Raw genomic sequence first — 18,888 nt, forward strand, 5'->3', positions numbered from 1 at the left:
TCCCCAACGAACCAAATTGACCGCGCATGCTCAGGAACTCGCTCACCCCCCAGCCCACTTTCCCTGCTGTGGGGCATGTGGTCTGACATCACTTTATTGGATGTAGCAGTGCCGCCATTGTGGAGTGTTAATTAAAAAGTTAATTATTTGAGACACACATACGGACATTTTCTCCATAGTCATCCATTGTTGAAGCATTTTGTTTACACCTCCCACCCACATTTGTTTGCACCTCCCACCCATTGGCATACAATGGGCGAGTGGTGTGTGAAGTCTTTGTAAGCAAAATGATGGCATTTGCAGAAAATAAAGTCAGTGTTTAATAATGACTCCGTTGAATTTAAAATTCATTGTTGAGTTGAAATATATCATTGGAGATGAGTTTTGTGAATTTTGAAGCCCTTAGCCTAGTTGATTCTCAGGTCAGTGTTGAACCTAGCATGACACATCACAGGACAGCTTTCTCAAAATCTGGCAAACGACAAACCCTGATATGTCCACAAGGACACCAAAGCAGGTTGCTAGGTAGCCTAGATATGGTCACACTAACAAAAGGACACGGTCTGCAGTTGGATTGTTATTGCTTACTCAACTTACTTTTAATCATTTTGGTTGGATGAGGAACATAAGGCTGTGACTCTCTACTTCCATCTGGCCATGTCCTGTGCAGCATGTTGTGCCTTGTCCCAAGTTAGGTAGGCATTTTTAGTTCCGAGCTCACAGTTCTTCGCCAGGTTGTTTTTGGCCTCCCTTGTTTCCTCTGAAATTCCAGCCCCCTAAAAGTCCTGTCAGCATTGAGCCCAGGGCACCATGTTGGCATTGGGCATTTTGGGGTATTTCCATAAGAGCTCCACTGCACACTGTAGCTCTCACCGCTTTCACTCCTCACTGATATCAGCAGCCAGTTGTTCTGACAGACGTGTTCCCCATATTCTTTTAATGACGTGTTCACAGTCATAAATCTCAAAATTGGCTGCATAGCCTAGAAAATAAAACTATTCCACAGTAGACATCATTCACTATTGCATCGTAGATAGCTGTGCTTGACTGAGTGTAGCGATTTATTTGCAGCTGCCTATAGGCTACAGTGGTGAATTTAGAAGGTTTAAGTAGTCTTCACATGCCTTAGAAATAAACTATAGCCTATGTACTCTGTGTATCTCAATTTATGGATGATTCAACACTGGTAGAGTAGGCCCTGTGTGTGCAAATCAGAAGCTGGGCCTTGGCTGTCACAGAGTAGCGGCAGGGCAGACTAAAAAGGACACCAGACTAGGGTGCTAAGGTAGCCTAGTGCGTAAGGACTAGGAATTGAGGGACCATATGACAGGCATATACATTAGGACTTGAACAAAGGATATTAAAACTAAAGTTTGTAATGAACAGTCTTTGAAGAGTGGACAGGGAGGGATGACCGTGGCCCACAGAAAGTGGCCCCAATAATGTGTAAATCGGCACCAGACAGCTGAATCAACAGTATTGGACAGAAGGCACTGCCCTAACTTATAATAAGATGAACCATCAATCTGAAAAGCCACCTGTGACAACTGATAGATGCAGCCTGTGACAACTGATAGAAACAGATATATTATACAACTGTTAGGCCTATGTGCGAAGGGCATCTCTCCTGCAGGACACTCACTGAGACTGTATTCTCTGTATGAGACTGTATGCTCTTGTTGAAGCAAACACCTTCTGTTGATCGCCTCTGGATTCTCGAGTTTCTACTCATGTTGTTAGCAATAGTCTAACATGGTAGGCTATAGGAGATTGATTCTTAGCAGTTCCCGCTTAGTCACTTATCTTGTTATTCCCTGTAGGCGTAAATACTGTGCTCAAGAACACAATCTTGCTTGAGATAAACATTTCTAGAAATTAAGCCAAATGTATTTCATTCTGCCTCGACCATGCCTATTCACATCAGGTAGGCTCGTTCAGAATCCCAAATCACACAGCCCAGAAAGAGCTAATTGCTCATATCACTCAACAATAAGCGCCTACATGTCCTTCCATGTAGGCTATAGGCCTATCTTCACTACATGGGCTGCGATAGGATCGGCTAGGCGACTGGGCTCCTGCGTTCTCTATAATTCTCATGGCACAATAGCCTACTCAAGATACGATTCAGACATTTTTATAGCAAGGTCATCAAATTCAGTAAAAAGAAAACGACGCGTGTGTGTTGTGATGGTTGCTTGTCACTTTTTGCAATCCTATGTAACGCAGCCGGTGCGCCTCAGGTCACTTCACTGCATAGGCTACCAACCAAACGAGGACATTGCCCCAGACGAGGGGTGTAATAGGCGGCAGACAGTCCAAAAAGACCAGGCGGAGTCATTCTGCTGGGAATCCAAATGTGAATCACCCAGGGAGGGCGAAAGGTAGCCTATACACACGGGCAGACACCAGCAAGATAGGGACCAGGTCTCCGCCCCAGTTTCAACGCTGTGCTTTACGCACCCCAAAAGAGACCCCGTTTAAAAACATCGGCACCACTTCTGTGTACCCTTAATCATTTAAGCCCCTTGCCAGACAACTTGTCTCACTGGGCAACGATTTCTGTCCATTATCGCATGCACTTTTAGACATTTTAGGAGTCAAATGCCACTGGAAACCTAGTGCGCACGGCTCCATCCGACAGATCATCGGCGGTGTTTTTACCCGGTCGCGAATAAACAGACGAGGCCGCCGCTACCCAAACAACTTTATTTCGAACGACAAATAGGCTGCTCGCTGTCACATTCACTTTCGGACTTGTGCTCCACTCCAACTTTGATTTGTAGCCCTTTATACACCAGGAGAAAACACAGGAGGAACATCATTTTGGTAACCGAGAGCTCCTCGGTGGTGGAGCTGAGTCCACACGGTTCTCATAGCGCGTTTAAGGCCAACCCCTCGCAGCGTCGAGGACTCACAGTCAGCAGGACCGACATACAGTACGTGTGTGACACCGCAGAGCAAACTCAAGATAGACATGGCAGAAGTCGCCCCAGCTCCCGCAGCCGCCGCTCCGGCCAAGGCACCCAAGAAGAAGGCAGCAGCCAAGCCCAAGAAAGTGGGACCCAGCGTCGGCGAGATGATCGTCACGGCTGTTTCCGCCTCCAAGGAGAGGAGCGGTGTCTCCCTGGCAGCGCTCAAGAAGGCACTGGCTGCCGGCGGCTACGACGTGGAGAAGAACAACTCCCGCGTCAAGATCGCCGTCAAGAGCCTCGTCACCAAGGGCACTTTGGTACAGACCAAAGGAACTGGCGCCTCTGGATCTTTCAAGATCAACAAGGCCACCGAGGCGAAGGCAAAGAAGCCAGCTAAGAAGCCCGCCGCCCCGAAGGTCAAGAAGGTAGCCGCCAAGAAGCCCGTTGCAGCCAAGAAGCCCGTTGCAGCCAAGAAGCCCAAAAAGGCCGTAGCTAAGAAGCCTGCAGCCGCCAAGAAATCTCCAAAGAAAGCCAAGAAGCCCGCAGCTAAGAAGGTGGCAAAGAGCCCCAAAAAGGCCAAGAAGCCCGCGACACCCAAAAAAGCCCCAGCCAAGAGCCCCAAGAAGGCCGTCAAGCCCAAAGCTGCCAAGCCCAAGGCTGCCAAGGCGAAGAAGGCAGCCCCCAAGAAGAAGTAAACGTCTTTTTTCTGTCCTCTTTACCGTTACAAAGGCTCTTTTAAGAGCCACCCACACATCCATAAAAGCGCATCTCCATGTATGGCCACCGGATTCACGCGGGCGCACATCCAACAGTAATAATTCCGATATAAAGCACTTAATCTAATGGTACTGAAAACGTGCTGTACACGCTGGTGTTTCATTATAATACACTTCCACAGCACTGGTAATGGGAGGCTATGAATTTCAACTGTAGGGTAAAACTCATTATCTGATGTATGTTCATGGTCAACTGGCGTGCACGGGGATCAGATGGACACGTAGTTTATTCAACATTGTCTTTTTGGCGCCTGAAATGAGAGGAGTAGTGAGAGAGCGTCGGAGCAGCGCAGGCCGTGGGCGCGTTCGTAAGGATCAGGACTGATCGCCGCCATGCTGTGACCCTTTGCATTGTGGCTAAATTCCGTCCCGACTCGCTCCAACATAATACGTACTTTGTTGGGTTATACATTATTGAAATTACAAACAAAAATAATTAGTTAAACGGTATTTTGAGAAACGCCCATAGACATGCATGCATTCTCTAAGTCTAAAGCGACGTACAATGTTTTGAGTTGGGGTTAAGTGGCACAGCGGTAGGTAAGATTTTTTTTTTTATTTGTTGGTCTTTACAGGTCAAACAAGAATCATTGTAGTTTGATGGTGTGCACGACACCAGGGAAAGGAGTGAGTAGGTTAATAGCCCTGTTGCTCTTTTCGGTCCATTATTGTATAAGTCTACGAGGAGATCAAGCCATTTATACAGGGACGTCTATTTATTAGGGAGGACAAACTAGGTCATTCATGCAGCACACTTCATACACAGGCAACACGAAGCGTTTCAATTAAACACGTTTTAAATTAAAACTATCACAAGATAAGTCGAGAGTAATACAACTATGCCAAATAACGGTATAACATGCTGTAAAACCTGCAGCCGGCAATGTCCGTCGAATAACTTTAACTAACAATCCAAACACGTCTTCAACAACTTCAAATCAGACTGAATTAGCTAGATTTCAAGCGAGACTCCTTCTTGAAGGAGTCTCATGTGGGCGAATGTGCCTCAACTCGGGAGGTGGCCCACGTAGTCGCAAGTAACGGAGAACACGAGGATGATGGAAACGCATTCCAGAGGACAATGGAAATACACTTTGCGCTTTTTAAGAATAGAAGTGGGTGGCTCTTAAAAGAGCCTTTGGGATTATTGGGAGAATGCTCGTCAGTGGCGACTTCACTTGGATTTGACAGCCTTCTCGGTCTTCTTGGGGAGAAGCACTGCCTGGATGCGGGAGAAGCACTGCCTGGTGTCACGATGCCAACTTAAGAGTACTGAGTTTAAGTACAGGACGCTGAGCATAGGAGCCAAAAACAAACTTGCTTTAATCCAAAAGAAGGTCCCACAAAGGGTAACAAAGGTACAGGAGTCTCCTAGAAACATATGAGGCTCGAATGCATGGCAAAACACAGACACCTCTTAAATACAGGTGCATGCAATCAGCAACCAAACAGGTGAACCCACTTAGGGTGAGCCAAGCCCAAATCAGTCCACAAAATCCAAGTACGGTGCACTCTGCCGCCATCTGCTGGACATCTTGGGACACTATGGCGCAGTGCTGACAGTGCCCCCCTCCCGACGACCACCTCCAGGTGGGCCAGGTTTGAGAGGGTGGGCGCGGTGAAAGGCGCGGATGAGGCCAGGATCCAGGACGTGCCGGGAGGGCACCCATGAGCGCTCCTCCGGGCCGTAGCCCTCCCAGTCTATCAGGTACTGGAGGCCCCGCCCCCACCGCCGGGAATCCAGCAGCCTCCGGACGGTGTAGACCGGGCCACCAGCGATGACCCGCGGAGGGGGCGGCAGCGGGGCAGGCCTGGACAAGGGCGAGGAGAATAGAGGTTTCAATAAGGAGACATGGAACACCGGTCTCACCCGGAGAGTCCTAGGAAGTTTGAGTTTGTAAGCCACCGGGTTAACCCTCCTCTCCACAGGAAACGGGCCGATGAACCGGGGAGTGAACTTGGTGGCTGTGCGCAGAGGCAGGTTCTTGGTGGAGAGCCACACTTTCTGTCCAGGGCGGAACGTCGGGGTAGGCCGTCTCCGGCGATTGGCCTGGATTCGATGGCGTTCGGTGGCGCGCGTAAGCGCAGCACGGGCCTTTTTCCAGGCCTGGCGGCACCTGGCCACAGCAGCATCCGCAGAGGGGACCGCAGACTCGGACTGTTGAGAGGGAAAAAACGGTGGGACAAATCCATACTGAACCTCAAAAGGGGACATACCGGTGGATGACCCACTCAGTTGGTTGTGGGCGATTTCAGCCCACACCAGCTTCCGACTCCAGGCACCCGGATTGGATGAGACCATACAGCGCAAGTATTTCTCCAGTTCCTGGTTCACACGTTCCGTCTGTCCATTACTCTCGGGATGATAGCCTGAAGAAAGACTGACAGATGTTTCAAACAAGGACCAAAATGCACACCAATACTTGGACATGAATTGGGGGCCTCTATCAGAGACAATGTCACTTGGGATGCCATGGTAACGCACCACCTCCCGGACCACCACATCGGCGGTTTCCTTCGCTGAAGGCAGCTTAGGTAAAGGGACAAAGTGGGCAGCTTTAGAGAACCGGTCCACGATTACAAAAATCACAGTGTTGCCATCAGAAGGTGGTAGGCCTGTGATGAAATCCATCGAAATGTGGGACCATGGTCGATATGGGACCGGCAGGGGGTGAAGCAGGCCTGCCGGGGCTTGGTTCCCTGACTTCTGTGTAGCACAGACTGTACATGCGTGGACATATTCCTCAATGTCGCTTCTCATGCGCGGCCACCAAAAGTGGCGGCTAACTAGCTCTACCGTGCGGGCAGTCCCCGGATGCCCCGTCACTGGTGAGTCATGCCCCCACTGTAGAACATCAGAGCGGGCGTTGAGTGGGACATACAGATGGCCCAGGGGTACTCCACCAGGACCCGGATCCTCCTCTTGCGCACGCCGGATGGCGTCCTCCAGGGCAAGCGTCACCTGTCCCACCACACAGCTGGGGGGAATGATGCACTCGGGGACAGGGTCAGTAACATCAATGTCATACTGTCGTGATAAGGCATCAGCCTTGGCGTTCTTGGTTCCGGGGCGAAACGTGATGATAAACCTGAATCGGGTGAAAAACAGAGCCCACCTGGCTTGTCGGGGGTTCAGGCGTTTGGCTCCACGGATGTACTGGAGGTTTTTAGGCTCCGGTTTCTGAAGGAATGTCTTGCCGCCTGGGGGGTTCTGTTGATGCATTTGCTGTGTTATCCAGGTCTGGATCTGCTGGATTGAGGATCCTTGGGTCTTCAAAGCTCCGAGCACTTGGGATAGGCTGATGTCCGCTCCTTCAGCGCCTGTTAAACTCATGTTGATGATTCGAGCCTACTGTCACGATGCCAACTTAAGAGTACTGAGTTTAAGTACAGGACGCTGAGCATAGGAGCCAAAAACAAACTTGCTTTAATCCAAAAGAAGGTCCCACAAAGGGTAACAAAGGTACAGGAGTCTCCTAGAAACATATGAGGCTCGAATGCATGGCAAAACACAGACACCTCTTAAATACAGGTGCATGCAATCAGCAACCAAACAGGTGAACCCACTTAGGGTGAGCCAAGCCCAAATCAGTCCACAAAATCCAAGTACGGTGCACTCTGCCGCCATCTGCTGGACATCTTGGGACACTATGGCGCAGTGCTGACACCTGGATGTTGGGCAGCACGCCGCCCTGGGCGATCGTCACGCCTCCGAGAAGTTTGTTGAGCTCCTCGTCGTTGCGGACAGCCAGCTGGAGGTGACGGGGAATGATACGAGTCTTCTTGTTGTCGCGGGCAGCGTTGCCGGCCAACTCCAGGATTTCAGCAGTCAGGTACTCGAGCACAGCGGCCAGGTAGACCGGTGCACCGGCTCCCACACGCTGGGCATAGTTGCCTTTACGGAGAAGTCTGTGAACACGACCCACTGGGAACTGGAGACCGGCGCGAGATGATCGGGTCTTGGCCTTGGCCCTTGCTTTGCCTCCTGTTTTCCCCCTTCCGCTCATTTTCAGTATAGAAGTAGTTTAGTAACTCAGTGGTGTGATACAACGGCGGTCGGATTTTTATACCTTCCGTAAAGTGGCGCCCTTTTGCTTTTGTCGCTTTATCCAATCCCAGTCTCCGTGTTAATAGCCAATGGGGAGAAGGAGGCGATAGCCAGCCAATGAAGTAGCCCAGAGAGGCTGTCCAATCAGCGCACGGCAGCTGGCGTTATAAAAAAGGCACATTACGTTCTTGAAAGCTTTAACTACGACTCGCGGAGAAGAAAGCTGAGATCATGGCCAGAACCAAGCAGACCGCCCGCAAATCCACCGGTGGCAAAGCCCCGAGGAAGCAGCTCGCCACCAAGGCGGCTCGTAAGAGCGCACCCGCCACCGGCGGTGTGAAGAAGCCTCATCGTTACAGGCCCGGCACAGTAGCCCTGAGAGAGATCCGTCGTTACCAGAAGTCTACCGAGCTGTTGATTCGCAAGTTGCCCTTCCAGCGCCTGGTAAGGGAAATCGCTCAGGACTTCAAGACCGACTTGCGCTTCCAGAGCTCTGCTGTGATGGCCCTGCAGGAGGCCAGCGAGGCATACCTGGTCGGCCTCTTCGAGGACACCAACCTGTGCGCCATTCACGCGAAGAGGGTGACCATCATGCCCAAGGACATCCAGTTGGCCCGCCGCATTCGCGGAGAACGCGCCTAAAATGGTCTGAGTTGCTTTATCATTTCAACAAACCCCCAAAGGCTCTTTTAAGAGCCACCTCATTATTTCTAATAATAAAGCCAATGTGTTCCTATTGTTACCTGCACATTCTAGTGTCCTAATAGGAGTAGTTTGGACTGCTAGTTCTACTACACTGTCCATTCACCACCGTCGTGACATCCACGTATACAATGCAATTCTTTTTGTACATTGAACTTACGCCCAGCCATGGATTTCAGCCTGTACCGCCTTTTTTGACATCCACGAAGAGAACTTGGAACGGAATGAAAGTCAGACTTTAGTCCCTTCCAGCATTTGATTACAGCCTCAGAGAAAGTATGAACATAGTTTCAAAATGGTTTATTCAAACACTAGTAACATGCTTTGTTTAGCGTATGAGGTGGTTTAAACAAGTGAATAGCCGTTCAATCTATTTTTAACGTGATGGGAAAACTATCATGTTTTTTTTGTCTTGTTTCTTTTTCCTCCTGCGTTGTGGTATGTTACAGGTGGACTATTTAAGTGTACCATACCTAAACAATACCACAAAGCGGGAAAAAACAGTCACAACAACTAACAAAAAAGCCCTTTAGCTCCCTCTAGTGGCTATAGTTATAAATTACATTCTGGTACAGATATGGATTTCCATCAACTCTATATCTTTTGACTGTGGTGCCTGTCTTTACCTGTCTTTTGGCAACCCCTATGTCAGGGGTGTCAAACTCTGGCCCGCGGGCCACATTTGGCCCGCAGTGTAATTATATTTGGCCCGCGAGGCAATACCAAATGACTACTAGAGCTGGCCCGCCAGTATTATACAGCGCATTCACCGCTAATACTACAAATCCCATAATGCTCTGCTGTTGTTTTGGCGCGTCAATCAAGACAGGACCCAGAAACGCCCTCTCTTCTGTGACAGTAGTCATAGCAATCTCATACTACAACTGTAACCGTGTTATCCCTTCTTAAAAATGGCGAAAAGAAAGGCAGAAAGCAGAAGATCTACGTTATGTAACGTCTCACTGTGATAGAGACACCTGTGTTGACCTAGCCGGCCGCTGTGTTTGCTCTGTTCCTGTTCATTCAATCCTGTCTGCCTTCTTGCCGGCCTGTCTGCCTGGCTGTCTGTCTGTCTGCCTGGCTGTAGGACAGTCAGGGTTTTACAAGCTTCTCTACTGAGCAGATGGAGCACCAACACTTGTGTCTGAGGGCGTATTCACATATGTTAGTGCACACCATTGATGCGCACCAAAAGCGAAAGTGATAAGTGCATATTCAATGTTAAAGCAAAACTTGTTTGGGTCCATATTAAAATTTTCATTTGTTCAATGTTGGCCCGCGACTTTGTTCAAGTTTTAAATTTTGGCCCACTGTGTATTTGAGTTTGACACCCCTGCCCTATGTCTTCTCATTTGGATAGTTGAGAACAGATTGTAGCACAGCTAAGACAGACCTCCATCCTGTCAGTCACAGTGTGAGATAGTACTGTATCCCTCCACGGTTCCCTCAGGTCAAATGGGAGCTGAAGGAGGTGGATGTTGATGGTCCCCAGTCCCCAGCCCAGTAGGTTCAGCTGCAGCACCACAACACCAGTGGCACACACATTTTTAATCCATACATACAGTTCACCTGTGTATTTACATGGAACCCATATATTGTATTGCATATTATATCGACCTAAACCTATTTCATATCGCTTCAATGTGGCTGTTGTAACAGTGCAATTTCCCCCCTGGAATTAATGAAGTACCTGCCTGCCTGCTGAAGGTCCAGAAACAGCAGTAGGGCCGATATTCAGTTCCAGTTGATATGAGCAGAGGCTATTAAGTAAACACCTCCAACACCAACGTGGATGATAAGTGCACCAATATTGTTACTTGTTTCCTCTCACCCTCCGGATCCCATTTCACCCTGATTCACATTTAGGGGCCACAATATGTAGTTAGTCAGGCTCACTAATTGAAAAAGGAGAAAAGCCTCAATTGGGTCCATGTCTTTTGTATGGGGGTTGTAGTGCATTGGCTACACAAACCAAATGATAAACCTACCAATATCAATCACATATATTTTGAATCATTTGGAAAATGGACTACTGTTAAATCAGTTGTCTCTGCAGTACCCCTGTACAGGGGTCCGAGACCTGCTCTCCTGTAACGGGAACTTACCAGCCCAGCGACTTCTTGTTCGTGTTTGTTTTCTAATAGATAGTTTAGGCAGGTGAGGAGAAGATTTGTCTATAGCTTCTAACAGTCTTTCCCAGAGCCCACCCTGCCTACGCTCCAGCAGCACCCCCTATGACCTGAGAGGGGGGATACAGCACAGGAGCCAAATCAGGTTCACCACTGCTCATCTCTAAAGGAGATGTCTGTTGACGTGGTTGCTAGAATTAGGTTTTAGCAACTAGTATACTTCAGCTACAAGGGTGTGTCGTTTACAAACCAGGGAAACCTATAAGAATAACAATGTGTGCATCACCTAAAATTTCACATCACCTAACATTTCACATCAATCAATCAATCAATCAATCAATCAATCAAAGCTTTATTTGTATAGCGCATTTCATACCCAGAGGCAACACAATGCGCTTTACAGAGAACAAGGGAGGTGGGCATACGACCCACTCTCTACATATTCCAGAGGGAAGCAAAAAAACAGTAATCACCCAGGGGCCAGATAAGTGAGCTGTAAAAATTATTCCCTGACCCCTCTCAACAAGGCGATCGAGCAAGCTCCAGGAGTATGTTTGTCTACCGGCTAAGAACATTTATAAAGCAATACATTACATTAAATTAAATTTCAGAGTAAGAGAGGCTAAAAAGCATCATAGGAGAGAGGACATTCTACGGACATGCTACGACATCCACAGCAGACACGGGGGTATCTATCGGACTCCGGGAGGTCTGCTGGTGAAAGTGGGGCATCCACTGGACCTGGTTAGAAGATAGGAGGGAGAGAGAGAGGCACTAGGGAGAGGGAAGGCAGAACAGGGTTAGTAGCACATAGAGCCATACAGACCACACAGATATTGAAACAGGCAACCTGGGGCAAGCTCCTGGATTATATTTGTCTAATGGCTAAGAACATTTAAAGAACAATAAATTACATTAAATTACATTTTCAGAGCAAGAAAGGCTAAGAGCATCAGGTCCAGGCCTAAGCCGGATGTGGACTGGTGTGTGTCTGTGTGTGTGTGTGTGTACTAAATACTACGACATCCACAGCTCCACAGCTGACACTGGACCTGGTTAGAGGATAGGAGGGAGAGAGAGAGAGGCGCTAGGGGAGGCAGAAAACGGTTAGTAGCGCAGCCATTGAAGCAACACAGCTGTCAGAACAGAACAAGCCTGTTTCAGGGTAACCAGCTTCTGTACACTACTTGATATACATAGCGCATAGCAGGATAAATACCAATGTATACAGAGGATTCACAGGTAGGTTTGAGGCTGCCTTTCTGTGTGTCAAGGTCCTAGCTAGTGATTGTAGGCTAGGTCGAAAAGGTACGTCTTGAGGTCTCGCTTGAAGACCTCCGTTGACATAAACAAAGTACCATAGATAATGATGAGATACTTTTACTTTTTATAATGCTCAATAAATGATTTATTTTGAATAGAAGCACCATTTCTAGAGGCAGATTCATGCAATATGTAGGGTATTACCAAATAACATCAATCACAATCACACAACAAATGGCAACATGGTTGGAGAGATTCTATAAAGATGGCCTATCATACCCTATATGGACAAAAGCTGTTATAGCTGCAAACGGGGGACCAACTCCTTATGAATGCCTATGAATTTAGAAAGGGATGTCATAAAAGCTCCTCTAAGTGTAATGTGTACACATCCCAATACTTTTGTCCATATAGTGTATATAAAAAAAAAACTATCGGTGCTTCTTACCTACAGGACCAAAAACACCTCATGTGAGAGATATTGTGGCGACATGATCAATCAATCAATCAATCAATCAATCAATCAATCAAAGCTTTATTTGATTAGCGTATTTCATACACAGAGGCAACACAATGCGCTTTACAGAGAACAAGGGAGGTGGGCATAGGCCCCACCCCTACATATTCCAGAGGGAAGAAAAAAAAAAACAGTATCACCCAGGGAGAGAAAAATGAGCTGTAAAAATTATTCCCTGACCCCTCTCAACAAGATGATCAAGCAAGCTCCTGGAGTATGTTTGTCCAACTGTTAAGAACATTTATAGAGCAATAAATTACATTAAATTACATTTTCAGAGCAAAAGGGGCTAAAAAGATCATAGGAGAGACATGGTAAACACTGGTGTATGTCTGTGTGAGCGTGAGTGTGCCTGGGTCCAGGTAGAGGCAGGGGTCGGGGGTAGGGTGGGGGTGGGAAAAGGATACGGACCCGGGTTAGGGTGAGGGGAAGGGGGACTGGGCCCAAGTCCAGGCCTAAAGCCGTAAGTGGACTGGTGTATGTCTGTGTGTACGTGTGTGTGTGTACGTGTGTGTGTGTTGTGTGTGTTACCTAAATGCTACTCACTTTACCGAGACCAATGGGAGGGTGGGCATAGTCCCACATCCATTGTATTACCTAAACGGTGGTAGAGCAATTATCAGACTTTCTCAAAAGTGCTAGTTTTGTCAATGTTTTGATCTGAACCATTGTATATTATCATAAGTAACCTTAAAACAGGGCTAAACATGCATTTTCCCTTTACTACTCCTTTAAAAAAAATAATCCGGCTCAAAGTGGGCTAAGCTAAACCGGCTATATCTGGTATATGTTTAGCCTAGACTTCTATTAGACGTATTTTGCTTGCTGGGCAGCGTGAGTCACATCTGCTTTAGCAGGAAAAGACTGCGGCTCGAGCCGGTCTTTTAGCTGCAGCGAGACCTGCCGTGGTCAATTCTGACTCTTTCACAGAAGACCCAGCGGCTCTAGCCGAGAACATTACAGTAGCTGAAACAGGAGGAGATGCGGACTGTACATGACAACCAGGATAACGTTGCATTGTGTTTGCTTTATGGGCAGTGGGTGATATGCCTACACCCCCCCCTGGGGCGGCTGTAGCTCAGGAGGTAGAGCGGGTCGTACAATGATCATCGGACATGTCGAAGTGTCCTTGGGCAAAGTGAACACTGAACAGCAAATTGCTCCCAATGAGCAGGCTAGCACCTTGCATAGCAGCTGCCGCCATTGGTGTGTGAATGTGTGTGTGAGTGGGTGAATGAGAGGACATTGTAAAGCGCTTTGGATAAAAGCGCTATATAAGTGCAGTCCATTTACCATTACCATTTACTTCATTCCTCAACAGGGAAACTTGCTCACCACCGCTCTTAACACAGCGTGGTGTGGGCACACCACCACCATCAATAGGTGCGTCTCTTCTTAACCCAAGCCGGAAGCGGAGCGGTGGGCGCGCTTGAAGACGCCGGAACTGAATAAGCAACGTGCGCCTGGAAAAGATGGCCTGCCGGCAGACCTATATCAAGAAATTAGTTACGAGGTCTCCCCACTGCTGGTCCGGGCCTTCAACGAAGGAATCAAACAGGGCATCCTTCATGAATCCTTCTATAAAGGAGTAATTTCTCTATTATATAAAAAAGGAGACGAAAGAAATATCAACAACTGGAGGCACTTACTTTAACTAACACTGATTACAAGATCTATGCAAAGGTAATGATGAACCGGCTTCAAAGCTGCCTGGACGCATTAATAGAAAAAGAACAAACCTGTGCAGTTAAAGGCAGATTAATGTGGGACAACTTGTGCACACTGCGAGAAATTCTGCACCAGAAGACAGGAAATGGATTTTATATTGTAGCTTTGGATCAAAAGAAGGCTTTTGACTTGATTTCAAGGAACTATTTATGGCAGACAATGGAACATTTTGGTTTCCCTGCGGCATTTGTCAACATGATTAAGTGCATGTATGCCAAAACAATGTGTCAAGTTAACATAAACGGTCATTTGACAGAGGAAATAAGCATAAAGAGGGGAGTGAAGCAGGGCTGTCCTCTTAGTAGCGCATTATACGTGTTGGCAATAAGCCCTCTGATGAAAATAATTAAAGATGGAGCGCGCCTGAAGGGAATTCCTCTGGCTGGGCAAGAGAGATCCATCATTTCTGCTTACGCGGATGACGTTAGTTTTTATAAGATCACAATCTAAACTTGACCTTGTAAAAGAACATTTTAATTTATATGAGTCAGTTTCAGGAGCCACTCTAAACCAAGAGAAATCGGAGGCAGTATGGATAGGGAAACCCGGCATGGAAACTCCCTTCGATATAGAAATAAAGGAAGAAATTAAAATATTGTGCTTAATAGTAAGTAACGAAGATTCTGCACAAAGGAACTGGGACAATAAAGAGACTGAGATTAAAGAAGAAGTATATAAATGGACAAATAAAAAAAACTACATTCAAATCGAGGATCAACATCATGAAAATGTTCATTTTAAGCAAAATGATGTTTTTGAGTACAGTGTTTCCGCCGACTGACAAAACTGTTAAGAAAATAAACAAAGAAGGTTTCCGTTTGGTATGGGACACTACCAGAGAAGTGACCAAACGAGAACTCCTCTTCAAGCCAAGAGTCTGCGGAGGTTTAGGCTCCGTTGATTTTGGTATTTAATTGATGATAAGCCTGTGTAAAACAGTTGCAAAAGGCATGAGCCGAAATGTGAATTGGATTGGTGATGTCACAAAATGGAGGCACAAAATAGGAAGAGGTAGAAAAGACATCCCATACTACAAGCTCATATATAGTGACTTTGTTAAAAAAATATGAACATTTACAAATTGACTGGTGCACTCAATCAAATAAGGAAATCTACGACACAATAGCCAACAGTGTGTATGGTGGAACGATTAGGTACAGAGGTCTGTCCACACCAGACAGCGAACAGGTCACTAAAAGGATCTGGGGGAAACTAATATCAGAATCCCTCAGAGACATAATGTGGCTGATCTCAGTTAGGAGGCTCGCCAGTGAGAGCGGTTGTAAAGTGGAGCTGCTATGTAACCACAACCAAATGCCCAATGCCAACATGCACGGACGATGAGACTCTGGAACACCTGCTGCTAGAGTGCTGCAGGACTAAAGAGGTCTGGAAAGCTATTCAGAACATCGGGATGCCTATTAAAGTTGAACCAGAATCTGTTTTTTATGGAATAACTGACAACAATATAGAGAAATATAAAGGTCTGTTGTATTTGATAATCTGCATAGTAAACGCACAAATATGGAAGACACGTTGCAAGATGTCCATTAACAATGTTGTTATCACTAGTGAAATTATATTTAAACAAATAATTGTAGAGTTGAAAAGAAGAAGATCTTTGGATGTGGCATCCGCCTCGCCGAGGGTCGGCGGGAGGCTGCCACGGGAGCGCTCCAGGAAGCCGCCTTCGCGCTCCAAAGCCCTGGTCAGCACCATGGACAGCACCGCCGGCGCCCCACCCCCCTGGCAGCTAAGGTCCAGTACCATGGACAGCGCGGCCAGGTAGTGAGAGGTGTCTACTGGCCCTTCTCACTCCCCATGGCAACCCTGCCACCCAGCTGCAGCCGATTGCCCAATCAGCCTCTGACTGCCGGGACACCGGCTGCAGGCAATCGGCTAACGAGCTCACACAGCATAAAAGCCCAGCAAGGGAGGCAAACAGGAGGCTTAGGGCTCAGTAAGTGACAGCGGTGCTTATTTGATGGACCAACCTTTGCAGGCGTAACCAAGTACCGCTCTTGACCCTGGTTTGTGTTTTTCTTCAGGAGTGAGCAGCCCTGGAGTACCCCGGCCCCACGCAGCACGGCTGAGGGAGACCGAGGGACCCACCTTATCTACAAACCAGCCTTTGTTCTAACCTTTGTTTTGTTAATAAATGCGCATTAGCGCGGACTAGCACCCGGCCTGGATCTCACTCACTGTGCTCCACCCTCACGGCTCTGCGGGGCATGCTACAGGATATAAAACGGAAGCAAGGAGAAAAATGGGATATTCTTGTTTTTTAATGTATGTATGTTAAAATATTAATTTCAGTTTGTATCAAATTCTACTAAACACCCAAGCCAACTAGATACTCTATACGTTAATATGGGGGAATTTTCCACTCAATTTGACATGCAAGAGCATATAAAGTATTGATGGTATCACAACATATGGATAAACATAAAAACATTTCACACAAAGTAAATATACTTTGTGACGGCTGAACAGCATCCACTAAAGGTGACATCTTACCATTGTTTTTGAAAGCGTGTAAAAGCTTTCGGCATTGTATGGGTGTGATGAGATGTCTAATATCCTCCTCACAAACAAATTGTAGGTCATCTGCTTTTTCCACACCTAGTTTGGATAACTCAACAAGGGTGTGACACTGCTCTACATCCAGATTTGACAGGGCAGTCTTGATCACCATTTCAATGGTGTCCATCTCTTTACCTGAGGCACACAGAGTGATGTAGTGCAACAATATTAATATCATATTGCTCATACTGTGGCAGAGGGTAATAATCTGCTAGGTTCTCCACATTCACACATACATAGTGAATGTATGACTCTGAATTAGGCTGCAGGCAGTGCACACCAAGATTAGCTATTGGCACTGACTGACACTGCTCAACAACAAGATGTACCTTTGACTGATCAATCAGTATCAATACAATTCTCCCAAAAATGTAACCCTCGTCATTTTGATCCATAACTACAGTCAGACCTCTTTTGTACATTGTGCCTTTGTATGTGACTGTGGGTGTTAATATTATGTCTTCTTTCTTAAGGCCTTTAAGCCTGACAGTCTCTTGAATACTAGCATTATATATTTTCTCATCATAATAATTTGCTTGGCCAATTTGAACCATTGGTGGGAATAGGTTCCCAGCATGCAGATATGCTTGCAACAGCTGATGTCTTCCAGCCAACATACTGTACTGCAGAGGTTTTTGAAGTTTTGTAGCTTTCTTGCACACTGTTTAAAATAGGTCTGTTTACTTTCAAAGCGCAGTGTCCATAGTCGATTAAGGGGACCAAATCGGGTGATAAGTTGTGGATAATGAACTAGATAATCGTGCTTTGGTTTCAAGGGTTTGTCGGGGAATAGGTCAGCTCTTAAATTGAGGTAGTCCTCAATTAGAACTCTAAGATAGGCTATTTGGTTTGCATCAATCTTGGGCGCACATATCATGTCTACTATCTGGCGAAGCATGAGGCACAACCGCCACACTTGGTCATCAGATGTAGTGTAGTGTAGTACAATTTTGTCTTAAACTATAGGCTACTTCGAACACTTTGTCAATACAGTCAAATTCAAATGCAGAAACTACAGAATCCAGAGGTGATCAACAGAGGGTGTTTGCTTAAACAAGAGCAAATACAGTCTTAGTGAGTGTCTTGCAGGAGAGATGCCCTTCGCACATAGGCCTAACAGTTGTATAATCTCTGTTTCTATCACTTGTCACAGGCTGCTTCCATCAGTTTTCACAGGTCACTTATCAGATTTATGGTTCATCTTATTATAAGTTAGGGTAGTGCCCACTCTTCTGTCCAATATCTGTGGGGTTTTCCCCAATTGTAGCCTACTGTTGATGTCTGGTGCCGATTTACACCTTATCGGGGCCACTTTCTGTGGGCCTCTTTCACCCCCTCCCTCCCCGTCCATTTATATGCCTAGTCCTTAGGCACTAGACTACCTTAGCACCCTAGGCTGGTGTCCTTAGTCTGCCCTGCCGCTACTCTGTGACAGCCAAGGCCCAACTTCTGATTTACACACACAGGGCCTACTCTGCCAGCGTTGAATCATCCATCATTGAGATACACAGAGTACATATAGTTTATTTCTAAGGCATGTGAAGACTACTTAAAACTTCTAAATTCACCACAGTAGCCTATAGGCACCTTGTTTTTGGTAGGCTGGTAGGCTACACTCAGTCAAGCACAGCTATCTACGATACAATAGTGAATGATGTCTACGGTGGTATATCGTCGTATTTTGTGGGCTATGCAGCCTAACTTGACATTTATGACTGTGAACAAGTCATTAAAAGAATATGGGGAAAACGCCTGTCAGAACAACTGGCTGCTGATATCAGTGAGGGGACTGCCAGTGAGAGTAACAGTGTTCAGTCTTGCTGTTATGGAAATAACCCAAAATGCCCAATGCCGACATAGAGGCCTATAGGCCCAATGATGACAAGACTTTTAGGGGGCTGGAATTTCAGAGGAAACATTGGAGGCCAAAAACAACCTGGCGAAGAACTGTGAGCTCGGAACTAAAAATGGCTACCTAACTTGGGACAAGGCACAACATGCTGCACAGGACAATATAGTATTAGCGGGGGATTTTAATACAGTTACAGACGCTAAAGATCGCATACCAACAACCCCTTTTAATCTACCACGTACAAGCAAGGTACTGAAAGAGACATGCGAGATGTTCAGAATGAAAGATGCTTTCAGGGTGATTTATCCAGATGAGGCGGGCTTCTCACGTTTTGAACAAAGGATCAAGACACGCATAGATAGGATCTATGTCTCCGAT

The 18,888-nt window shown here is 46.7% G+C and overlaps 3 protein-coding genes across 3 annotated transcripts; 2 read left to right on the plus strand and 1 right to left on the minus strand.

The window, feature by feature from the left end:
• Window positions 1-2,974: 2,974 nt before the first annotated feature.
• On the plus strand, window positions 2,975-3,607 carry LOC311321787 (histone H1-like; the record flags this gene model as incomplete). The annotated part of the gene is made up of 1 exon (XM_084453802.1): window positions 2,975-3,607. One exon carries the CDS (start codon window positions 2,975-2,977, stop codon window positions 3,605-3,607), a length of 633 nt encoding a protein of 210 aa, XP_084309928.1.
• Window positions 3,608-4,862: 1,255 nt separating this feature from the next.
• Window positions 4,863-7,695, minus strand: LOC311321583 (histone H2A-like; the record flags this gene model as incomplete). The annotated part of the gene is made up of 3 exons (XM_084453577.1): window positions 4,863-4,928; window positions 5,604-5,805; window positions 7,355-7,695. The coding sequence occupies 3 exons, from the start codon at window positions 7,693-7,695 to the stop codon at window positions 4,863-4,865; spliced, it is 609 nt and encodes a 202-aa protein (XP_084309703.1).
• Window positions 7,696-7,967: 272 nt separating this feature from the next.
• LOC311321817 (histone H3.2) lies at window positions 7,968-8,378 on the plus strand (the record flags this gene model as incomplete). Its single annotated transcript, XM_084453832.1, has 1 exon — window positions 7,968-8,378. The coding sequence occupies one exon, from the start codon at window positions 7,968-7,970 to the stop codon at window positions 8,376-8,378; it is 411 nt and encodes a 136-aa protein (XP_084309958.1).
• Window positions 8,379-18,888: the final 10,510 nt, after the last annotated feature.

This window comes from Borostomias antarcticus, assembly GCF_949987555.1.
Source record: "Borostomias antarcticus genome assembly, chromosome: 19".
In the NCBI taxonomy this organism is placed as follows: domain Eukaryota; kingdom Metazoa; phylum Chordata; class Actinopteri; order Stomiiformes; family Stomiidae; genus Borostomias; species Borostomias antarcticus.